Raw genomic sequence first — 26231 nt, forward strand, 5'->3', positions numbered from 1 at the left:
GATCAGTGGCTTATTGTCATTCTTTGCGTGCAAATCATGGTTCTGTAGGGTGGAGCAGGCAAAACGGAAGAGTAAAAAGAAAGTGATGGGTGTTTTTATGAATGATACCTTCATGTGCTGAGCAAGCAAGTGGAAAGTGAAATAGTGTGGATCTGAGGTCACTGAGATGTGACTGATGGCCTGGGAAGAGGCTGCCGTGAGTCATGCTATTACAAAGCAGATCCACAATAGAGGTGTGGAGGAGCATCCCAGCCTGGCATTCCTGTGTGCTGTCTCTACTTGTGTATTGACTCATTCTCAAAGAATTCCTAATGATGGGATGTGCTGGTGCTACAAATGGAGGGCCTGGAGATGCAGTGGTGTGTAAGAGCAGATATGGTCCCTGCGCTCGTGGCACTTGTGGTCTAGAGGTAAAGACAGATATTGGTGAATTCAACCGTATGATAATTACAACAAAGGGCATTGGGAAGGAGAGATACATGGTTCCCTGAGGACACTTAAGGGCAGCTTTGATCTAGTTGGGGGGTGGGGAGGGGAGTCAGAGATACAGTCTCTGTGGAGGTGGTGGTAATGGCATGACCCTGAGGCTACGCAAAAACAGATATGCTGCATGTCTGTGGCCTTATGTACCCTATGTACATCTGAGTTTTACACATAAGAAGAGTAAGACTTTTTTATCCTACCACATTCCCAAAGAATCAAACCTATTCTTTCTCCTTTGGGGGTGATATCGCCCCACTGAAGGCATATACTATAGATTTCCGGCCATTGATAGTCACTACCATCCTGTTCTGCTTATTTTCAAAAGCATGTTCTGTAGGAAGGAGGACAGACAAGTGCCCCCGCCCCCACCCACCTCCCACACAGAATTACACACTGGGGGCCAAAGAACCTGAGTGCTACTTACGCTGGACCAGCCAATGACTCTTAAGTCTGGCATTTCTGCTACTCTTGGCCTCCGTGTTCCTCATCTACTAAAGAGGAATAATTTTCTCTGACCTGGTTCCCTCTGCTATCTATGCAGAGTATGGTCCAGTGCCCCTTGAGTCCTTCCTAGAAATTCAGAATCTCGGGCCCTTCCCTGACCCACTCAACCAGAATCTCCATGCAATAGGACTTTATGGTTTGCATGAAATTTAAGAAAACGGATGTATACCACACAGAGCATTTTGTGAAGATTGTGTTTTAGTCCCCTTTTTACATCTTATTTCTGGTATGTAGCATAGTGCCTGGCCAAAAAAAAAAAGGGGGGGTTCTCTGTAGGGAAGTGAATTAATACTAAACTTGTACAAAGTGAGAGGCCATATAGATTTGATTCATTCTGGCTTAAAACTCAGGGTTACGGGGCGCCTGGGTGGCTCAGTTGGTTAAGCGACTGCCTTCGGCTCAGGTCATGATCCTGGAGTCCTGGGATCGAGTCCCACATCAGGCTCCCTGCTCAGCGGGGAAGCCTGCTTCTCCCTCTGACCCTCCCCCCTCTCATGTGCTCTCTCTTTCTCTCTCTCTCTCTCATTCTCTCTTTCAAATAAATAAATAAAAATCTTAAAAAAAAAAACTCAGGGTTACGGTCCTCCTTAAATATTTTATCAAGCTCTAAAAATTGATTTGCAGTCCCCATTAATTTTTAAACGCATGTCAGAAAATATTTTCTTAGGTTTGGTCATGGCCAAAGATTTTGCCTGTTAATTAAGGCTGGCAGCAGCTTCTTCTTCTTCTGTCTTCCCTTTGCCCTCTCCTCCCTCCCCAGCCACCATCCCTGTTAAGTTTTTTGGTAGAGCCAGTTTTGAAAATAGCAGCAAGACACACACACATTCCCACTTGGGAGGAAGCCTGGCCACCTCGGGAAGTGTGCGTTGGCTAACGTGGAGTCCATAGGACATTCGGGCTCGTGTCTCCTAGAAACTGTGAAGCCTACCAGGTGATAACCCAAATTAATTTTTTAATCACTTATAATTCTTCATATTATTTTTATTTAATACCATTGAGTGACCCACGTATTCCTCACAGGCAGTCTCTTGCACATACCCTCTGTAAGTTTGCGCTCTGCCGTGGCTAGGCATGGCCCGATGCTGACCAGCATGGAGACTTAATAAGGCAGACAGTTTGCCAGCAGTGGGGGAGTTGTAAGGGACATGCCCACAGGCCGGCCAGCTAGATTTCGAAAGTGAAGAGGGCGGGTTGAGGCAGTGGAACCCATGGTGACTGACCCATGGCAAGTGCACCACCCATCTTGTCCATCCTGTGGTGAAGACAACATGGGATTTCAGCATAACCCCACCCACCACAAGTCAGGGTACCCAAACCACATTCACCCAGAATCCCATCCCTAAGACCAATCTGTGAGTTACTGAGGCTGTTTTGAAGATTTAGATTTTCTTCCTTCCTTCCCATGCCCAAGTCCCTTTGTATGTCCATGCTTTCACATTGCAGCAGCCTTAGGGGAGCTCTTCTTGACTGGGGCCAAGGTGTTGGCCTGGCAAGGACATGGACGCACCAAGGGTAGGAGAACAACTTCTCTGCAGACATCCTTAATTCAACGAGTGTGTTCCAGGTGAACTGGCTGTGGTCACACACTTGTCATCAACATTGCCTGGAAGAGACAGAGTCCAAGCGACCAGCGCTTACAGTTTATCATGCAGCACTTCTCAGTATATCCAGATTTTAATCAGAAACATTCCATTTTTCTATGTTCGTGAGTAATTCAAATGATTTTTTAGAATACAGAGGGGAAAACACAGATCTGTGAAGGAAAGTTGAACCCTCTGTAGTTAGAGAACTACTAGAAATAAGCTTTTCTGTAGTGTTTGCAGGCAATATGGGGAATAAGAAATGCTGGAGGGATTTGAATAATTACACCATTTCCCATTTATAACCCCTTATAATTTACAGGGTACCTTCCAGAAAGTTACATAATTTGATCTTCACAATAATCCTGTGCACTCACTAGTGTCACTCGGGTTGTCATTTCTGTCTCACAGAGGAAGTTTTAGACTGAAGGTAAAAACCTTGCCCAAGGTTCTTTGGTCATTGGCAGGCTCTGTTGCTTGTTCCTTTACAAGAGTAAATGAAGAGTATTCAGTTATCTTGTGGCCGGTACCTCAGACACATTGTCTCAATCCTTCCAACATGGTGGAATGAGCTCATTTGAAAGATTAGAAACAGAAACTGTCAACATAAGTAGCATTTATCAAGGTTCAGTGTAGTGATAGATTTTAGTGTGGGTGAAAGGCTTTCAATGGACAATCCTGTTTTATCCTCAAAACAGGTGCTCTAGATAGAAATGAGGTATTCAGGAGAAGAAAGGGAAAAATGAAGGTGGGGGAGTCAGAGGGGGAGATGAACCATGAGAGACTATGGACTCTGAGAAACAAACTGAAGGTTTCAGAGGGAAGGGGTTGGAGGGATGGCTTAGCCCGGTGATGGGTATTAAGGAGGGCAAGTATTGTGGTGAGCGCTGGGTGTTACACAAACAATGAAGCATGGAACACTACATCAAAAACTAAAGTGCTGTATGGTGACTAACATAACATACTAAAATAAATAAAAATGCTGAATATTAAAAAAAGAAATGAGGTATTCCTAGAATCCCAATTTTACAGAAGAGGACAAAGAGGGTTTTTTTGTTTGTTTGTTTAATGGTTAAATGCCTAGGATCCCAGAACCAGTTGGAATTTGAAGCCCAAACTGTCTCTTTACCACTTTGGTGTGCTGGGTACTGTTCATGCCTATATGTTAGGTTAACCTGAATGAGACTGCTGATACACAACAGTTTGTCTTCTACAATAGCCATTGCGTATGGTTCAGCCTAATAATATGTACTTTTTTTGTCTCCAGTCAATCTTAAACTAATTTTCAGAAACAGGAAACAACTATGAATAAGTGGATTGTTTGGGGGAGTTTATAGTTGCATTGAGAAATCTGCTAATCATTTATTAACTTAAGAAGGATTCCAAACTTGAAAACTGAGGAAAATCCATACATATTTGTCAAATTTAAGTAGAACTTTTCTTTTCCAAACATTTATTTTTGTTATAAACTGAGGATATCTAGGTTTTAATTGATTTTCAAGTGACAAGAGTTTCCTGAATGTTGCTTTAGTTTAATGGCACTGAAAGTGAGTGATAATGCTTGTATAATTATAAAATTATGAATAAAGGGACGTATCCTTTGGTCCCATATCTCAGTGGAGGGGTCTTACGTAGACATTGGTCTTTAACTTCCAACTCAAAAATACACATGAGATTCTTTGGTGGATTTGTGATCAGAAAGAGTTAGAATTAAATTCATTAGAGTTTGTCTCTGGTTTTTTTTTCCCTGTGAAGATGATTTTTTAAATAGCTGTTTTACTTACCTAAACCTCATTAATAGTCTTCAGTTCATGAACAAGTCAACGCTCTGGCCTCCTTTCAACTTCAACAAAGACATGGGATGTCCTAGATGAAACCTCTGTAGAAATGCAAGAAGAGTCTTGGATCATACGTGTGCTAATTCTTCCTTGCAACACATGTTAACAAACATACATGGGATGCCTTTCTTCAAGTTGGTAATATTCAGCACCTGTACCTTTAAGTTAGAAACCTGGCAAGTTTTTTGAAGAAATTGATACCATCATCTTTTGTAAAAGAACTATGATGATTGGGGCGCCTGAGTGGCTCGGTTGGGCCACCGCCTTCGGCTCAGGTCATGATCCCAGGGTCCTGGGATTGAGCCCCACATTGGGCTCCCTGCTCGGCCAGAAGCCTGCTTCTCCCTCTCCCACTCCCCCTGCTTCTGTTCCCTCTCATGCTGTCTCTCTCTCTCTCTGTCAATTAAATAAATAAATAAAATCTTAAAAAAAAAAAAAAGAACTATGATGATTGAGTTGAGTACAAGCCTCCAAAATGTGTTTTGTAGGTTTCGTTTGGGTGTCCTTCAAATCAAACATGGTACCCATTAGTCTACTGCAGGTTTTAACTTGTGTTGTCAGTTTCCCTGCTGACACACACTATCATGCCATTGTCAAAGGAAGTGGGAAGTGGGTGTGTATATTCATAAGTGTTGTGGTTCAAAAAGTATTTTAAAGAGATAATATTAATAAAAAAGAAATTTTAATTATAAAATAATAATGTGTCTCATGCAGAGCAAGGTGTTACTGTCTCCTTTTGCTTTTGTGCTTGTGTAATACAGGGTGCATTTTGTGTAATTAGACAGTGGGGTGAGTCCTTGGGAAAAAACAGTGTGTACAGGATTTGTTATTATGTATAAATTCTACTTCACTAAGCAAAGAATTACAAACCTTGCTTAGGATTTATTGAAAGACTCTGTAATTTATCTTTCTGGCCTTCCTTTAGAAGATGTGTGATGGTGAATAGATTAGTGGCATTCTAGTGCTGATGTTTTTTATCATGTAGTCACTGCATATTATTGATTATAAGCTATATTTTTCAAACTTTGGCTGTTCATGAATCACCTTTATGGTTTTGTCCATATCTGAACATATTATCTATTATTTATGTGAAATATTCTTTAAAATAACTTATTTTTTAACTTAAGTTTTCAAAAGGAAACTCTAATCACTGCTGTTACTATTATTTACTCAGTTAATTACTTTTTGTTATATATAGCTGCCTTTTAAAATTTTAAAAAGTCGCTTTAAAAATGTATTGCTTTTTCACTTAATTTTAAAAGTAAACCTTATGTTACTACCATAACTTAGTAGCTAGATTTTTTAGTCCACATTAAAAATATACACACTTATTAAAATAAAATAATAAAATGTAAAAATCCCTCCAGGTACTGCTCAGAATCACTTAGCGTACTGAGTCAAATGTTGGGAAAAGTGGCTAAAAGTAAAATGGACATTTCTTAAGAGAGTGGTCACCGTGCCACGATTGACACAGTTTTCTGTTAAAACTTGGCAAGGGTTTGCTCCCGCCCCACATGACCCTGAGAGTCAAGCCTGCCATTCAGTTAAAGGGGCGCCACGTGGTGTTCACCATCCTCCTTTTTTTAATAGTGCCCTGGCTCCCTCTTATGGAGTCCCCTTATTAAGGAAAGGTGACCTTGACTTTGTAGGCATGTAGGGGTGATGGCAATAATGAATTTTTTATTTTCTCTGAAGCTAACTCTAAATTGGATTCAGCATCATATAAAAAGGTGACCAATTGAATTTCAAATGTAATGAGGATGAAGTTTTGCTATCCAGTAAGGGCCGGCTTTGTGTTTAGCCCTAGTAGTAGGTTCTTTGCAACTAAACGATGCGGCTTTCCTCCTGACTTCTGAAATCACCATGTCTAGCTGGGTAGGAACAACATCTCTTGTAATCTATTCCAGAAATGAAATACAGTGTGTTCTGGTTTTCTAGTTAAAAAAAAAAATTTTTTTTTAATGTGCTGAGAGATTTGGATGTGAAGTCTTGAAAAAAAAACACAAAGTATTCTTTCTAAAACATGCAAATTTGTCTCTCCATCACCTAGGAAACTATTATGGGACACCCAAACCTCCTAGCCAGCCAGTCAGTGGGAAAGTGATCACGACGGATGCCTTGCAAAGCCTTCAGTCTGGCTCCAAGCAGTCGACCCCAAAGCGAACCAAGTCCTACAATGATATGCAAAATGCTGGCATAGTCCATGCAGAGAATGAGGAGGAGGAGGATGTTCCTGAAATGAACAGTAGCTTCACAGGTAAGGACCAGAGCACCTTCCTCCTCAATGGACTCGGGGGAAGGGGTAGCGCGAGGCTTTTGCAGAGAGTGAAGAGGTGTCTATTCTCAAGAACTATTCCGAAGGGTTGACACAATTCAAATTGACCACTCAAGGCTTGGGAAAGAGGTGGTCTTTTCCCTGATCTATTTTTCATGCTTCTTTGCAGGACTATTTTGACTTCACCCACATATCTTAAAGGGGCTAGAGGGAAATGTCTGTATAAGGGAATCAAGAATAATCAGCATTGTTTCCTTCTCTTCAAAATATGTATTAAGAATATTTGTATTTTCTTCATTTATTTCTTGGTCTTGACACTGCTCCATAATTATGCCTGATGGCTTATAGAGAGAAATATGAGAATTTGTTTAACAGCTTAATATCCAGTGATGCTGTATAGAAGGCTAGCAGCATCCTTTTATCTCCTACCTTTGTGAGTAGAGATTATAATGGAACTGTATACTGTGTTCAGTTAACTTGTGCAATTTTTCCATTTGCCCCCATATGGAGAAAGATGGAAAAATAATAAATACTTGATTATTATATCTTACACATGTATTCTGTATTATATATCATACATTACTCATTGCATTATACACTTATTTTTTTTTTAAGGATTTTATGTATATATTTGACAGAGAGAGAGAGACAGTGAGAGAGGGAATACAGGCAGGGGGAGTGGGAGAGGGCAAAGCTTAGGTATACTGTATTTTATGAGGGTATCTTCAAGGACAGTGCCTCTGGGTGAGACTATTGCAGGCTGGGTCTTGCACAATTCTTATGGGCACCGTTCACAGAGGTTATGATATATATTTCTTGAGTTAGTGTAGTGACCCAGAACTGTTCAAAAATATTTTTCACTTTATAGTAACTCAAGAGTAGCAACTGTATATAAGATATGAGTCACTCCAGTTTATAATATAGTGACCTTGAAGAAATTTTGTTTCTCCTATTTTTCCTCTGCTTAAGTAATTTCTTCAATATTTTAGAGTATCGTTATGGAATAGTTATGTATTTGCAGCAAATGAGATCTAACCCCTCCTCGTGACCGTTCCTGACATCACCACACTTCAGTCATTACTTGATTAGACTCATTTCCAATAGAGGGGAAATTAGTTAAACTCTGTATTGAGTTAGCAAATCTAATAGAATATTTAGGAAAATGCTTTTATTAGTTGAATACTTTCTAGAGCCCATATAGGTCTCTCTGAAGTTCTCTAACTCATTAAGCCCAGAAGCCTAAAATTCTTCAAGATGACAATTAAAATAATTTTTGATGGTTTTATTGTCATAACAGTAACCCACCCCTTCTGCAAGAAGCATTGGATAAAGAAGAGGAGACCTAGTTTATTATTCTAGCTTCTTGGTTCTCGGTAGTTGTCTTATTATGAACGTAATATCTAACTTCTCTCGTGTAAAATGGCTAAGGTTAAATCATATCTAAGCTCTCCCTTCCAGCTCCAAGAACTTGATTCCATGAAAATTTCCATTTTCCAATTAGAATGGTTAGGCCAGGGGCTGACCTCTAGTTGTAATAGCTAGGAGAAATTTACCATCTTTTACATATGCATTTAGTGAAAGCAGCTCATTTCATTTACTTAGAAATACTTGATTCATGTATAGTAGTCCTCACTGATGTGAAAGCAAATTATGGAAAAAAAAGTTAATATTTAAAAAAGTAGCTAACATTATAATGTCTTGATCTTTCAACAAATAAGGATAACAAATCATAATATAACCCAAAACATAGTTGTGGGCAACGAAGTAAGACCTTCAGAGCCATGTGCACTGAATAGTTCTGCCACAAGGACTGGACGGTCCCCAAGAAATGTGTGTGCCCTTATTTCTCCTCTATGAGGTAGATTTCTTGGTATAAAACAAGAATAAAGTAGGAATTGTTGACTATAGGTTTTAATGCTCTTCCTGTTTCTAGCTGCCATAAATTTTTGTCTCTAAAAGCCACGCCTCAGAAATTCTGACCCCACTGAATACTCCCTTGAAATCCTGGCATCAAAGAAAAACTTTGGGGTCCAGGTTGTCATTGCTGAAATCAGTCTGATCATTTGTTCTGTGCACACCCACACAAAAGCCAAGTGGCACCTTATTGTCTTCCTCAGCTTCCTGTCCTTAACACCAAGAAAAGTCAATAGGATGCAGAGAGAAATGATCTTCAGATATACATGTGATGGGCATCCTCAGTATGTTGAGTAAGCGCCTCCTCATTTACCAAACTACAACCATGACAGCTGACAACCTGTCACACCCTAACTCATATAAATTCTTACAAATAACTGACACTACCCAGTCTATGATATGTGGATCAAACTAGCTGTGTCAAAGCATTTTGCTCTCTGAACCACTTTCAGTAGCAATCTACCAGCCACTTGGAGAATAGAGTGACAGTAACATAATGAAGTCTTGGCTCCTGGTTGGAAGAGTTATGATAAAGGAATGAGTTTCATATACAAATAGAGAAACATGGTGGAGCTATTAAAAATATTTACTGGGATATTTTTAATTAACATGCTGTTGCTGCTATCTTAGCTGACTTCTGCTTTGGGTCTTCTGAAGGAGGTATGAAATGTCTAAATAATATGCCTGAATAATATTGGGAATGTCCGCAGGCAAAAGAGCAGGAGACTTGTGGCCAGAAGCATCCTGGGGAGGTGGCCACAATTCCTTCCCATCGTCCATGACTGAGGCAGGACCTGAGCAATGAAAAGTCATCCCAGATACTTCCCACAGAACTGACTGTTGAGCACAAACAACAGGCCAGTCTTCTACAAACTGTGCCTCAATTATGGACCTACAGGAGCCCTTGAGAATGAACACTCTTTATATGTGCTTCATGAAGGTAGAGTTACACTGCTGACCAAAGCACCCAGTTACACTAAATAAAAACATTTGTGTAAGGACCTTATTTTAGACAGGTTGGAAAATCTGTAACTAACCATCACAACTAAAAAGTAGCTGGTTTATCCATTAACCCCCTCTAAGAGACATCAAATGTTATTTAATTATGTTTCGAGGCTTTTTTTTTTCCCTCCCAGCAGTCCCCCTATTACTGAACATGAGGTTGCTGATGCTTCTCTTCCATTAGTAAGCAATGATAAAACATTGCTTTGGAATGTCAAGAGATGATATTACTTTAAGAGCTAATGTTTCTCAGGGCTATGCGGCAGGCACTTTGCTAAGCTTTTTACACATATACGAGGGAGGTCTAATAGCTTGTCTAAGATCACAGAGCCAGTGAGTGTCAAAGCTGTCATTTCAACCCCAAAAGCTGACTTCAGAGCCCGCAAGCTCGTCCAGTGTGCTATTTGTGTTTTAAGTCAAGTTTATTAGCTCTGTGTGCAGTCAGAGATGCACCTAAATCTAAAAGTAGAGATCATGTAATATAGGCTCCAGAAATGTATTTTTTTAATCTTTATTTTTTTATTTTTATTTTTTTATTTATTTATTTGAGAGAGAGAATGAGATAGAGAGAGAGCATGAGAGGGGGGAGGGTCTGAGGGAGAAGCAGGCTCCTCGCCGAGCAGGGAGCCCGATGTGGGACTCGATCCCGGGACTCCAGGATCATGACCTGAGCCGAAGGCAGTCGCTTAAGCAACTGAGCCACCCAGGCACCCTCCAGAAATGTATTTTTTACAACAGCGTATATTCTCAGAGTCACCTTCAGAAGCCCCCAAGTATGCGTATGTGTATATAAATGTTTGGGACCTTCTTACTTGCTATAAGTGAAAAAGTTATTTATGTTCATTTATGGTTTACAAGTCATTTTCACATGTATCCTATAAACTACCTGGAAATGCTGAGAGCCAAGCAACCTAGGCATTACCTTTCCCATTTTGCAGATGAGAACACTGAGGAACAGTGTGTGTTCCCCCGCTAGACAGTGGGAGAACCAGGCTTCCTCGTTCCTCCGTCAGCCTGTGTTCCAATAACCCCTTCTACCTATCCTGTTTGGATCCATTGGCAACCTTTCGTAAGAGAGTGATAGCAGTGCTCCTAAATGTTTGGTAAATCAAATAAAAGATTTTCTAAAATCAGAGCATATGTTGAAGTCAAAGCCATGATTAGGACTATAAATTTGTAAGTCTGTACTCTGTCCCAGCCTCTCATTGTTGGACTTTTCATTTTTTTTGAGAGAATGAGGTTGTTTAAGGTTCTGTTGAACTGGAAAGAAGACACAGAAAGCCGAATACATCAAACTGTTTACATTAAATATCTATAGCTTTTTTTGGTTACTCAATTAGATTGGAGGAATCCTTTGACAGTGTATACGCATATCAAATCATCATGATGTACACTTTAAATATCTTACAGTTTTGTAAGTTATACCTTAGTGAAGCTAAAAAGTCTTGATAAAAAATATCTATAGCTTTTTTATGTCAATGATACCTCAAAGCATTTTTTATGAAGACATGAAAAATATATAAAATAAGAAAATATTTGGATAATTTAAAATAAGGTCCAGTCGCTAGAGGGATTTTCATTTTTCCTTAGGAAGTTACAGTTCCTTAGACATTTTGCCATTGCACTTTATATTCCCTTCCCATAGTTGAGGTTCTGGAACCCTGGCAGGGCTTTCTTCTTCTTCTTTTTTTTTTTTTAACATAAATTATATATACTCCATGTTAAGGTAAATCATTTCATATATATGTCCCACCTATTGCCACAACCCTTTTCCTGTTACATCCAGTTTCTATTAAAATGGGTTAATCGGGGCGCCTGGGTGGCTCAGTTGGTTAAGCATCTGCCTTTGGCTCAGGTCATGATCCCAGGGTCCTGGGATCAAGCCCTGCATTGGGCTCCCTGCTAAGTGAAGAGCCTCCTTCTCTCTCTCCCTCTGCTGCTCCCCCTGCTTGTGCTCTCTCTCTCTCTCTCAAATAAATAAATAAAATATTTTTTAAAAATAAAATGGGTTAATTAAAATTCTTAGGTAAAGTTATTGAATGTCATCCATTGTCCTGGTACTTCTCTAGCTCTTAAATATTGTGTTAAAAGATGATCACTGGCTCTGGTACATTTGCATTTCCAGAAGCAGGTCCCAGTCCCGAGCACACATGATGCCCACACTGAGTGCCAGGCGCTTTGGCAAGCATTTTATGTGTCCTCAGTCCTTCAGTTCTCATGGCTTGTGCATCATTCCCATTTTACAGATGAGGAAACAGATGCTCAGAACGGTAATCAGTCTGTTCTGAAGTTACACCGCTAGAAACAGGCAAACCTATGATTTCGTCTGTGGTCTGATGTCACATGCTTCCTTTTCCTGCCAATTTCCTGAGGGCCAGCTCTGACCTAGAGACAAAGGTTAATCATAATAATGTTGATGAAGAAACTGATGATGATGGCAGCTAACAAATATGGTTAACTGTATACTAGACGCTGTCCTGAGTGCTTTACTCCTGTAGTCCTCCCCACAACCCCGTGGGCTTGCTGTGGTTATCCCCATTTTATAGATGAGGAAGCCAAGGCATACTGAGGTTAAGTAAGTGTGTTGCCCACATTAATAAGGATTAATTCAGGATTCAAAGTCAGGCAGTCTGGCTCCTGAGTCAGTGCTTATAATCAGTCTCTCTCTCTCTCTCTTTTTTTGGTTGTGCCATATTGCCTTTATTTTTTTTAAAGGAATTGTGATTGAAATATTGGGAGTTTTTGCATAAAAATAGAGATTCCTACCTTGTCTTGAAAAATCAGAGATCTGGACTCACTGAATCCGCTTTTCCTCAGGATGCTAATTACCTGGCGCTGCGTTCCCTGCTCCACTCAGACAGGGTGTGCTCTCTCCAGTGCTCCCTCCAGACCTATCACTTGTGCCTCGGACCTGGCACGGCAGACCCAGAAGTTTGCCCCATACTCTGGCAGGAGGACAGAACCCCTCTTAGAAGCTGAAGGTTCTAGTGATTCTTTTGAGAATTCATTATCTCCGTCCTCCAAGTATGATTCTTGTATCTGAATCTCCATCACTGGGTGCTGTCAAGATGCACGTTTTGGAACCTTCTCCCAAACCTACTCTCTGTAGTAGGGAGTCAGAATCAGCATGTTAGCATCTCTCCAGGTGATTGTTATGTCCACTTATAAATGTGAGAAGTGTACATTCTAACAACATCAGAAATGAATATACCTTGGCTCCTAGAGAAGTAAGGGTGACTTTTTGAAATCTTGCCAAGTTTTGAATTTATTTTTTTATTGATCAGTAATTTCAAAATGTTTCTTCCGTGTTGGCCTAATTTCCTTTTTCTCCTTCAGCATTCTAGTAGTTGCTTTCTTAATCTGCAGTCATGGATACAAATTGTAAAACCAATTCAAATTGGCTTAAGCAAGAATTTAGGGGATCAAGCAGTTGAAGAGGCCAAGAGTACATGGAATCAATGGCTCAATTAGGGCCATTTGGTGACTTTCTCTACCTTTCCTTTCTGCTTTCCTCTGTGTAGGCTTAATTCTAAGGCAGGTCTTGCCAAGCTGTGTCAAGATAGCCACCAGCACCTACAGCATGAGAATCTGTCAGCTGAACAATTTCAGCATCAAGAGGATAATTCCAGCAGACACTTCTATGCCTGACATTCATTGGTTTGCTTTGGATCATGTGCCTGATCCGATCACAAAGGCAAGAGTGATAATGTGACTTAGAAACACCACCTGACCTAGGAGTAGGTTTAAGTCAGTCCCCATCTAGACCACCAGGACCTTGAATGGACGGATTTCCAAAGGGAGGTCTGAGAGGGGGTTCTAGGGAAAGATGGGAGAGATGCAAGGCAGCCTCTTCGATGGTGGGGGATTTTTGGTGGAGGTGCCTGTTTAGCAGGCTCAACATGTCCTCCTTCCAAATGTTGAATTACCTTCATTCTCATGTGCATCACTGGGCACTACTCATCAGAGAAAGAGTGGAAAACAGCCTTTTATTATTCCTCAGTCTGCTTTCAGAAATCAGAAATGTCTACAGGAGAATTACTGGGGGAGATAGAAAATAACTACAAGCCCTGATTATTATGTTTTAAAGCCCCATGGAGAATGATGTTTAATATTCTTGTCCTCTATAAGAATTCAGCCAGAATGTCAACAGTGCCATTTGTGGATACTTTGATGATGTCACCTCTTGATGTTTCTAGTTCATAAGAAGGCAAGGAGATTCACGTACTTAGAGTCTTCTCTTAAGACCCAAGTCAAATTAGTCCACCCACATGATCCTGTTCTGGGGGTAACTGTCTTGATTTTCACAGGAACATTCCCCTCACTTTTCCAAAAGAGGCTTGCGTCTGACTCACTGGTATAACTGTGTCTATATTCTGAAGTTTTGTGTACTTTCCAGTTTGATGTGTCAGCCTTTGATCTTTGCCACTGTCTACCAAAAATATTTTAAATAATTGATCCAAAAATGGTAAAGATGCCACTGTATCTGTGTCTTCAGCATGGACTTTATTCTTGCTCTCTGATACCCAGTGAGTCATGAAACCAAATCATACCTAATAGAAGAGTATGGCTGTCTATGTTTCGATGTCCTTATTAGTACAAGAGACTTGAGGTTTTGAGTCATGAATTTGTTTCTTCTTGGGCATTTCCAAGATTTCGAGCAATGCATTATCTGAGCATGTCTTTCTCTTCTTTCTTTTTAGGTATAATAACTGTGGTATGTCACTTTGATGTTTTCTATTGAAAGATCTTCCATCTAAATAAAATGGAATAGAGTTGATGGCCAGCAATTAGGAAAGAGTGAGGGCTTTTGAAAATATAGATGCAGACAGTAGTGGACTCCCTGGTTTGGGATATGATTGATGAGTTTCTTCTCTCTCTCTCTCTAACTCCCCGCAACTTAACAGCCGATTCTGGTGACCAAGAAGAGCACATTCTCCAAGAAGCAGCCCTACCGCCTGTGAATACTAGCATCGTTGCTGCCCCCAACACGGACGCTTCTCAGAAGTTCCCTCAATACCTACCTCTTTGTGCAGAGGATAATTTAGGTCCTCTACCTGAGAACTGGGAGATGGCCTACACCGAAAATGGAGAAGTCTATTTTATAGAGTAAAGTATACCATTCCTCCTCCCTGAACTTCTCTTCCTTTCTCTCTTCCCCCTTCCCGTTCTCTAGGGGCTGCGCTGGTAAATTACATCTAGAAGGACTGGTCACGGGCTCATGGTATTCTTTTATACAATTTAACCAGCTTTGTCCAGAAAAACAGTTAGCATAGCATCCTAACCATTGAGTCTGAGGAGCTTGAAGAAGCATAAGGTTAATAATTTCCCTATAAAGAGTGGGACACCACATTTTGGTGTATATGTAATGGCATAGTATATAAAGAATATATTGAGCCATTAAGAAGAGGTAAATCCTCTGCTTATTTTTTCTTAATTGGGTGGCAGGGTTTTTTGTTTTGTTTTGTTTTGTTTCGTTTTTGTTTTGTTTTTGGTTGTGTTTTCAGAGTTCTTCATACATTGTGGATACAATTCCTGTATCATTGCTGTGGTTTGTGAACATTTTCCCCAAGCCTGAGTTTTCTTTTCATTGCTTGACTGTGTCTTCCAGAGTTCTTAATTTTGAAGAAGTCTGATTTATGAGTGTTTTTCTTTTGTGGGCTGTGCTTTTAGTGTGCTGACTGAGAAATTTTTGCTTAGATCAAAGTTCTAAAGCTGTCATTTTCTGCTATTTTTGTTTTAGAAGTTTTATAGTTTACATTTTACACTTAGGTCTCTGATCCATTTTAAGTTTGTTTTTTTGTTTTTTTTTTTTACATGGCGCAAGTACATGGATTAAAATTTGAGAATATGGAAACCACCCCCCCCACCCCCACCCTTATCTGAAGTCTCGCTTTGCATGGTTCTAGTTACTCGTGGTCACTGTGTTCTAGAAACAGATGCTTCTCCTGAGATATTGTCAGATCAGTAGTAGCCTAATGCTACATCACAGGGCTTATGTCAGTCACCTTGCTTCATCTCACCACATAGATATTTTATCACCTCACGCCATTACAAGAAGGGTGAGTAGATGCACTAAGGCATTTTGAGAGAGAGAAAGAACACATTCATATAATTTTTCTTATCGTTATTGTTATAATTGTTCTCTTTTAGTTACTGTTAGTCTCCTACTGTGCCTAATTTATAAATTAAACTTCATCATAGGTATGTATTATAGGAAAAGACATGGTATATGTAGGATTCAGTCCAATATACAGTTTTAGGTATCCCCTGGAGGTCTTGGAACTTAGCCCCTGTGGATAAGGGGGGATTACTGTACATGGATATGAAAAGTCTTTCAAAATTATAAAACTTATATATACTTATGTGTATATATACATAATATATAATATATATTATTAAAGTTAAACATTTAATAAATAACCTTGACTAAAAATGGGTAAGTATACAGTTGTAACCATTCTAAAAAATCTAAGATAATATAATTTTTTAACGAGTAATAGTCAATTTTTAAAATGCTGCACTTTGGCTCTATTATCAAGATTCTCTGTTAAGATTTACCACAGTTTTATGTACCACTAAAAAAGAAAAACGAAAAGGCCAATTAAACTATAAAATAGATAAAAATATAAGTAAATCTGTTAAATAGATTGAAGTTGAAGGTCTGCTGTTCAGTGAACAATAACAAGGCAAAACTGACAAAGAAAAAAAATTAGAGAAGACACAAATTACCAGCATTAGGAATTAAACAGGGAATCACCACAGACCCTAAAGACATTAAAAGGTAATCAGAGAGTGCTGCCAACAAATCTATACACATAAATTTGACAACTTAGATAAAATGGACCAATTTCGTGAGAAGCATGAACTACCACAACTCATCCAATATGGAATAGATAATTTAACTAACTCTATAACTATTAAGGAAAATGAATTTGTCATTTAAAAACTCGTGAAAAAGAAATCTCCAGGCCCAGATGGTTTCACTGGAGAACTGCTCGAAGAATTACATTTCTATACAGTCTCCTTCTGAAAATAGAAGTAGAGGAACACTTAGCAATTATGTTTATGAAGTTATTGTTACCTTGTTACCAAAAAAACAAGGACAGTCTAAGAAAAAAAAACTACAGAGTTGGGGAGTGCCTGGGTTGCTCAGTAAGTTGAGTATCTGACTTTTGGTTTTGGCTCAGGTCATGATCTCGGGGTCCTGGGATCGAGCCCTGCATTGGACTCCATGCTCATTTTGGAGTCTGCTGGAGATTCCTTCCCTCTCCCTTCCCTGCTTGCCACGCACTCTCTCTCTCTCTCTCTCTAAATAAATAAGTAAATAAGTAAATAAATAAAAATCTTAAAAAAAAAAGAAAAGAAAAAGAATTATACACCATGACCCAAGTGGGAATTATCCTGGGGATACAGGATTGGTTCAATATGTGAAAAATTCCTAAAAATAATCTACCATATTAAGATACTAAAGAAAAAAAAGTCACATGATCGTATTCATCAATGCAGTGTTTGACACAATTCGGCACTCATTCATTATAAAAATTCTCAGAAAAATAAGAACAGAGGGGAATTTTCTTGACTTGATAATGTCTACCAAAAATGTACAACTAACATTATACTTAGTGGTAAAAGACAAAAAAAGAAAAAAAAATACTTTCCCTGCAAGATTAGGGACAAGTCAAGGATGTTCGCTCTCACCACTTTTTTTTTTTTTAAGATTTTACTTATTTATTGGCGAGAGTGTGTGAGGGGAAGGACAGAGGGAGCGAGACAAGCAGACTCCTCAATGAGCTTGGAGCCCCACACAGGGCTCAATCTCACAACCCTGAGATCATGACCTGAGCTGAAACCAAGAGTTGGTTGCCTAATGAACTGAAGAGCCACCTCAGTTCCCACCTCTCTTAATCAACATGATCCTGGAAGTTCTAGCCAGGATAATAAATCAGGAAAGAGAAATAAAAGACCTACAGATTGAAAAAGGAGGAGTAAAACTATCCCTCAATGCAGATTACATGAATGTACACAAGAAATGTACAAAATTACAAAATATGTACAAAAAAAGTTCTAGAATAAGTGAGTTAAGCAAGATCACAAGATATAAGCATGCATGTATATCTATATGAATATGTGGACAACAAAATTCAAAATAAAATATAATTCACATTTACTTCCAGAAAAACACCAGTTACATGTAAATCTAACAAAACATATACAGAATGTTATATGCTACAAACTACAAAATATTGATGAAAGAAATCAAAGGAGGTCTAAGCAAATGGAGAGATGTCCCCTATTCATGGATTGAAAGACACAATTGTATAGTAAAGATGTCAGTTCTCCCAAAATGGATATGCAGGTTAAATGCAAATCCTGTCAAAATCTCAGTGAGTTTTTTTGTTAATATAGACAAGTTTATTTTAAAATTTGTAAGAAAGGCAATAGAACGAGAATAGCTGGAAAAGTTTTTTTTTTTTTTTTTAAACCCACAACCCTGAGATCAAGACCTGAGCTGAGATCAAGAGTCAGACAGTTAACCAACCGAGCCACCCAGGTGCCCCTAGAACAGTTTTGAAAGAGAAGAATAAAGCTAGAGTAATCAGTCTACCAGATACCAAGACTTATTATAGAGCCACAGTAACAAAGGCTGAGTGGTATTGGTGAAGAAATGGGCACGTACATGAATGAAACCCAGAAACAGATCCACAAATGCATCCAAGTGATATTCAACAAAGATGCCAAAGCAATTCAATGCAGGGTAGATAGCCTTTTCACAGAAGTGGTATTAGATTAAGTGTTTAGCCAGAAGTAAATAAATTAATCTCAACCTCAACCTCACACCTTATTCAAAAAATTAACTCAGACTAGATCATCACAGACTTAAGTGTAAAATACAAGGCAATTAAACTTTTTGAGAAAAAAATTTGGGGGGGGCTCTAGGACTGGACAAGGAGTTAGTTCTTAGACTTGGCATCAAAAACATGAACCTGATTGACTTATTTCACTTAGCATAATACCCTCTCGTCTCCAGAGTTTGGCTATTGTGGACATTGCTGCTATAAGCATCGGGGTGCAGGTGCCCCTTCGGATCCCTACATTTGTATCTTTGGGGTAAATACCCAGTAGTGCAATTGCTGGGTCATAGGGTAGCTCTATTTTCAACTGTTTGAGGAACCTCCATACTGTTTTCCAGAGTGGCTGCACCAGCTTGCGTTCCCACCAACAGTGTGGGAGGGTTCCCCTTTCTCCGCATCCCCGCCAACATCTGTCGTTTCCTGACTTGTTCATTTTAGCCATTCTGACTGGTGCGAGGTGGTATCTCATTGAGGTTTTGATTAGGATTTCCCTGATGCCGAGAGGTGTTGAACACTTTTTCATGTGTCTGTTGGCCATTTGTATGTCTTCTTTACAGAAATGTCTGTTCATATGATCTCACTGATATAAGGAATTTGAGAAACAAGACAGATAATAGGGGAAGGGAAAAAATGAAACAAGATGAAACTGGAGAGGGAGACAAACCATAAGAGACTCTTAATCTCAGGAAACACACTGAGGGTTACTGGAGTGGAGGGGGCCGGGAGGGATGGGGTGTCTGGGTGACAGACATTGGGGAGGGCATGTACTATGGTGAGTGATGTGAATTGTGTAAGACTGATGAATCACAGACCTGTACCCCTGAAACAAATAATACATTATATGTTAATAAAAAAAGAAAGAAAGGAAGGAAGAAAGAAAAAGAAAGAAAGAAAAGAAGGAAGGAAGGAAGAAAGAAAAGAAAGAAAGAAAGAAAAACAAAACATGAACCCTAAAAGGAATCATTGAGGGGTACCTAAGTGGCTCAGTTGTTAAGCATCTGCCTTCGGCTCAGGTCATGATCTCAGGGTCCTGGGATCCAGCCCCACCTTGGGCTCCTGCTCAGCAGGAAGCCTGCTTCTCCCTCCCCCACTCCCCCTGCTTGTGTTCCCTCTCTCCCTGTCTCTGTCTCTGTCAAATAAAGTCTTTAAAAAAAAAAAAAAAGGAATCATTGATAAATACGATGTCATCAAAATGAAAAACATTTGCTTCAGAAAAGACCCTGATAAGGGTGCCTGGGTGGCTCAGTTGGTTAAGCGACTGCCTTCGGCTCAGGTCATGATCCTGGAGTCCCAGGATCGAGTCCCGCATCGGGCTCCCTGCTTGGTGGAGAGCCTGCTTCTCCCTCTCCCTCTGCCTGCCTCTCTGCCTGCTTGTGCTCTCTCTCTCTATCTCTGTCAAATAAATAAATAAAATCTTTAAAAAAAAAAAAAAGAAAAGACCCTGATAAGAGGATAAAAAGGCAAACTACAGACTGGGAGAAAGTATTTGCAAACCCCATATCTGAAAATGGATTGATATCTAGAGTATATAAAGAGCTCTCAAAACTCAACAGTAACATTAAAAAAATTCAGTTAGAAAATGAACTACAGACGTTTCACTGAAGAGGATATACAGATGGCAAATAAGCACATGAAAAAATGTTCACCCTCATTAGCCATTAGGAAAATGCAAATTAAAATCACAAAGATATCATTATATGCCTATTAGGATGGCTCAAATAAAAAAAATAACACTAAATGATGGCAAAGATGAAAAGAAACTAGATCACTCATACATTGCTGGTGGGTATGTAAAATTGTATGGCATTCTAGAAGACAGTTGGGGAGTTTCCTATAAAACTAAACATGCAACTACCATATGACCCAGCAATTGCACATTTGGCCAGAGAAGTGAACACTTAACTTTCACACAAAAACCTGGACATGAATATTTATAGTAGATTTATTCCAAAGAGCCAAAAACTAGAACAACATACATGTCCTTCCGTGGTTAAACTCTGGTACATTCATGCCATGGAATACTACTCAGCAATAAAAGGAATTAATTATCAATATATGTGACAACCTTGATGAGAATTAGCTGAATGAAAAATAGCAATCCCCAAAGAGTACATATGTATGAGTCCATGGAACATTTTTGCAATGACAAAACAGTGGAGAACATAGATTAGTGGTTGCCAGGGATTTAAAGGGGGCTTGAGGGGGCAGAGACTCAAAGAAAACCAAGTGTGGCTGTAAAAGGGTAACAAGGAAGAATTCTTGTTATGATAGAAATGTTTTCTATCTTGACTGTATGGAGATCAATATCCCAGTTGTGACAATTTACTTTAGTTTTGTAAGATGTTACCATTGGGGGAATCTGAGTAAAGGGCATGTGGGATCACTGTATGTTCTTTCTTAGAAATACATGTGAATCTATAATTATCTCAAAATACAAAAGTGTTTTTTAAAAAATCACAAATAATCTTCCCTCCTAGCAATGGCCGTTTTTACTATCTTGCTGGTGTAGGAATAGCACAGACCATGGGTTCTAGTGTTGGACTCCCTGGGTTTGTTGCCAGTGTTGCTAGGTATCAACACACAGTAGCCTTGTACCAATTTTCTCGCCTCTGTCCTCATTTTTCTCATCTGCAAAATGTATTAATACTTATTAATAGTTCCTTCATAGGGTTATCTTAAGGATTAGTAAATTATAACATACGTGTAAAAGAACAGCTTCTGGTAGTTGGTTACTATATTACTTTCCATTTGTTTTCCTTTTCATACAGTTGAGATGATTTGTATATACATTTGTGTTATTTTTCACTTAAGCCTTAGGTTTTTTCAACAATTAATAAGACTTGAATCTCAAATAACTGTGGCGATGTTTTTCAGCATTTATGACCTAAACTGCAGACTTTAAAAAAAACAATTGAAGTTACTACCTCAGTTTCCCCCCCAAAATTTTTTTCATTTCTTGTTTTCATTTCTGGTTTGCAGCGTGAACTGCTGGCCTTGTACTTCATTGCCCCTCCCATTGAGCTTGCCAGAGTGTGGCCCAGGAGCTCACGCAGAACTTTGTCCCGGCGTCCTGAGCTGCTTCCGGGCAGTTCCTCCAGACATTCTCATGACGCTTCTAACATGGTTGCAGGGCAGTAATCAGGAATATTACTGTACACTCTCAGACCTTCAAGGCCTCGCTCATTGTCTGTTGAAACACTTCATCTGGAGTCGGGCTGTGCCCTCCAGAAGGCAGACATGTTTAGCTTCTTCAAGCTTTGTGGGATTTTTTTTGGCCCAGGTTCTGTTTATGGTAGGTAATTCCGGGTTGCCTTCACTTTGTGTGCAACGAAATTCAGGATGCTGTGATTAATGATAGGTATTAGCCGCTGTGAGCCAATTGCTTGAACTGAGGTAGTTTCACAGGGTCAGGGGAAATCTTATGTAATATAATGAGTGAAATAGCAGCCTTCTTTGTGAATTCCAGCATCCAAGGTTTAAGTCAGAGGCAAATTTAAAGCAAATTGGAGTTTGCTTTTCTGCAAAAGTGAAGACTAATATAAGTCTAGACAAGGGGAGACAGTATTGGACAGGGGGTATCATTTGGAACTCATTTTCAAAAATAAAACTGGCATCACATGTTAAGCTTTCCGTAATGGAATGATTATACCTTAGATAAGTAAAAAGTCTATCTAAGGCCCTTCCCAAGCCTTTTCAGATTCCAAACTTGGGCTCTCTTCTGGGTTGGGTTTGCTGTTGGAAAGTAGCTTTGCTCTGGTTGAGGGGAAATGTTCAAGAGTGTGTAATTCTTTTGTCATTGAGGTTTTTGCTTTTTTTTTTCCTTTTCAAATGTATTTTTTGTTTTTGTTTCTTGATTTCAGCCATAACACAAAGACAACATCTTGGTTAGACCCTCGGTGCCTGAACAAGCAGCAGAAGCCTCTGGAAGAGTGTGAAGATGATGGTAAGGGGCTAGGAAGGTCTTGGTTTAAGTGAGCTGGGGGCTTGTTCACATGTGCAAGTTTTAAGGAGTTATATAGCAAGGTCAATCAGGTTTTAACAAGTGAGTTTTTAAAAGGTCATCCAATTTCTAGAAAGTGACCTGTAGTTTCCAAAAGCAGTAGGGGAATCAGAATTGTTTTAAAAGTGCAGTTTGTTTACACATAAAGGCAGATGCATGCCAGTATCTCCATTAGAAACAGAACTTTAAGACAGACTATTTCAATGAAGATAAGACCTCTGCCTTCCTTCAGGACCTTGGAGAAAACTCAAGAAAATCTCTAGGAATATAGAAACCAAAGTTGCCCTGGATACTTACCTATTGGATCCTAATCCTATATTATAAAAGTCTTAAAGGAAAAAATTAAGAGCATCTCTTAAATTCTTCATGTTCATAACTTGACAAAGGGAAAGCAGATCTTGACTTCTTAGGATAAATCGTCATTATCTGAAAAGTACATTCTTCTAAGAAAGGGCCTGAGGTGTTACCCTTAGCCCGACTCTGCTTGTTAATCTCGAAAAAGAATCAATTGGTATTCTGAAAAGTTTATTTCAAAGTTTTGGGATTTCTAATTACTTTTCCAAAATGAAAAAAAAAATTAGAACAAATGTGTGCCTTTTCAGTACACCAAAGTCTATCCCAAGTTCTACCAGAATTACTTTTTTGACATGGACGAATTAAAAGGGAAATGGCTTGTTCTGCTACTCATTCATCTCTGGCATTTGAATTAGTGGTATAACTATGGAGTACGTATTTTACTGTAAGATAATGAAACTTTATTAATTTGTCCTATGGCACAGAATTGTATATATATATTTATAAACTTGAGGTTTGTCTGAAAATGTAAGCCAGTAAAGCGTAATACTGCCAAAACTCCTAGATCCTTCTGCTCTACACGGATTGCAGATACCATGAAATGAGCATAAAATTGGGTGTTCATATTTATCTAGAGTGACTCCAAATGGAAATACAAATCCTTCTGACTAAGGAGGCATGACTGAGATGCTCATTTTATTTTGGTTGCTTAGTCCCGTTCCTGAAGAAGGAATGGAACATGTGTGGTCAGCTTCATTATTTGCATGCTTCAGGGATAAGGAACTGTCTGGATTATTCAAATATGTTTCATATATAATATAAAAGTGACCAATTTTCAAAGATCAGAACATAAAATACATTCAACCATAAAATTTCAGGGACCAAAATTTAATCTTTATTTGATGCTTGATGATTGTGAAGGCATTTTCGACTTCTTATTACCATAAGAGAGCTTCAGTGTCGATTTCCATTATAATTATACTGGGAACATACGAAAATACCTGTTAATATAGTTTATAGATGATAGAAGACTCCAGTAGCTTTTACCAAGAGACACTTAATGGAATAGAAGTGTTGAGTAGAATTGCTGAATTATTTTGTGACCAAATCTAGTACAGTTGACCCTTGAACAACATAGGTTTGGACCACACTGGTCCACTTTTGTGCGGATTTTTTTCCATAAATGTATTAGAAAAAGTTTTGGAGATTTCTGACAATTTGAAGAACCTGCAAATGAATCTTAGAGCTTTGAAGTACCAAAAATATTAAGAAAAGATTATTGTAAGAATATAGTATATAATACTTAGAATGTACAAAAGAAGTGTTAATCGAATATATTATTGGTAAGGTTTTCAACAGTAGACTACTTGTAGTTAAGTTTTGGGGAAGTCAAAAGTTACACACAGATTGTTGACTGAGGAGAGTCAATACCCCCAACCCCTGTGTTTTTTTGTTTTTTGTTTTTTAAACCCCTGTGTTGTTTAAGGGTCAACTGTTATTTTTAATTCTTAGAATTTTTGTCATTGGTGTTAATGATATTATCTCTGGAACAAGTATGTATTCATACCAAATACCATTAGTTTATGAATTATCCTTTCAACATTAGGATTCACAGAACCTTTTTCTAGTAGAAATTATATGCATGTCTGTGTGCCTGTATACACAAACAGTATAAATATATAACCAAATGTTACCACTCTGTCATTTTTCAGTTCCAACACCTGCATTTTCTGTTGCCTGTTAACACAAATCTGCCTTGTGTTGTTGTTTATGTCACGACACAAAGAAGAATAACATTGTTGGTCACAGTATTCCTCCTGTATTTCTTTCTGTTCTCTGGAAGTCATACACACATGGAATGTAACAATACAGCATCATACTTATTGTAAAAATTTTATATATTGTTTCCTAACTCAAAAAAGTGATGAACTGGTTTGGGATTTTGATCCTCAGTGTATAACTCCTTTTGTTGTTTCTGTGTATCGAGTTGATTTAGAAGCCTTTCACCTTGCCTCTGAGCTCCAGGCCAATATTTGAATCTGCCTATGCTCTTTGTCTGAAAGAGACTTCAAACTAGTCTCCTTAAAACCCAACTAATGATCTCTTCCCCACCCCCAAACCTGGTCCTCTGTAAGTGTTCCCTATCTCGGTCGAGAGTAAAATTCATGCATACCTAACAGTCCCCCTTGACGTACTACTTCTCTTGACATTCATTTCAACCCATCTACCCTCTGAATTTACTTTGCCTCCCAGATATCTCTGGAATCCATTCACTATTTTCTTCACCACCTGTAGCATCCTAATTCAGGCCACACTCATCTCTCACCCAGACTCTTTCCCACTCTCCTTACACTGTACCCAGAGCAGTCTTTTAAAATGTCAGTGTGATTGTGTAATCATGGACCACCCCCTCAAGCCCTATTCACTGGTTCTCTGCACCATAAATTCTCAGCCTCCCCATAGCTGGTCCCCAAGCCCTAAGTGGTTTGACCTCTGGCTTTTCTCACTCTTATTCCTCTCCACTCTGCCCTTCATCCCTACTAGTTCTCTCTTAGAATATTCTTACACTTCACAAACAGTTACTGATTGCCTTCTATATTTCAAGTATGTCCTAAGAACTTCAGATGTATCAGTGAACACAACAGTCAAAATGCCCTGCTGTCAGAAAGCTCAAATTTCAGTCATTCGTCACTGTAAGTCTTTTTGTTAAATTGTTCATACCCTTTAGGTTATAGCTCAGGGACTGTTTCCTTGACCTTGCCCCCAGATATGAGGTCACTCTGTGATGTGTGTTACCTTAGAGAAATAATCACAATTTTAACTTTAGTTTTATTTATGGGAGTTTGGGATTTGTCTCCTCCTCCAAAAGGATATTTGATCTGTCCCTTTGCACAGTGACTGGCCCATAGTAGGTCTCTCTCATTAAATGCTTATCAGAGAAATGAATGAATGCACCCCCAAAGACATTAGATAATATTTAAATGGGCATTTTCTTGAAAGATTTTGTGTAAAAAGGATTCCATTTTTCAGAGACAATGCCAACACCAAAACTTATTGTTGGCAATTGAATCACTTTTAAGTCAAGACTTTACAAGGCGTATAGTGCCTTGTTGATTACTGAAGTCAGTAATGGAGACATCCATCCATCCATCCATCCATCCATTTTGAAATATTTAGTACTTACCATGTACCAAAAACTCCTGGGCACTGAGCATTTTGCAGTGGTGAAAACGATTTTATTCCCATGTTTGTGGAGCCTACAGTACATGGTAAACAGCCACTTGCTCTATAGCTGGAGAGACTTTATGCATGAAATGATTGTTGTGTGCTGTTCTGTGTTCTCAGTTATCATACAGCATTTTACTTACAGCAGGAGGAGGTCGAGCATGGAAAGGATCTGGACTGGTTTTGCCCCCTGACTTATTGAGAACATTTTCATTCTAATATTTCTGAGCTGTTTGACTTAGAAATCCTATACAAACTAAACGA

General features: G+C 39.0%; 1 protein-coding gene across 6 annotated transcripts in view; it reads left to right on the top strand.

Annotated features, from left to right (window-relative positions):
• The window catches only part of MAGI1 (membrane associated guanylate kinase, WW and PDZ domain containing 1), a 607822-nt gene that overhangs the window by 491224 nt on the left and 90367 nt on the right, over positions 1–26231 (top strand). For 4 of the 6 annotated variants that reach the window (XM_088027661.1, XM_028110469.2, XM_028110470.2 and 1 more), the window contains exons 4-6: positions 6456–6662; positions 14501–14702; positions 22309–22391. In XM_088027661.1, the coding sequence (XP_087883787.1) occupies positions 6456–6662; positions 14501–14702; positions 22309–22391 (492 nt within the window). Of the gene's footprint in view, positions 1–6455; positions 6663–9650; positions 9654–14500; positions 14703–22308; positions 22392–26231 lie in introns of all 6 variants that reach the window. The other 2 variants (XM_028110471.2, XM_028110472.2) reach the window with 1 other exon arrangement.

Source organism: Eumetopias jubatus, unplaced genomic scaffold (genome assembly GCF_037043125.1).
Source record: "Eumetopias jubatus isolate StellerSeaLion01/CBP00866 unplaced genomic scaffold, mEumJub1_p1.0 scaffold_1, whole genome shotgun sequence".
NCBI lineage: Eukaryota > Metazoa > Chordata > Mammalia > Carnivora > Otariidae > Eumetopias > Eumetopias jubatus.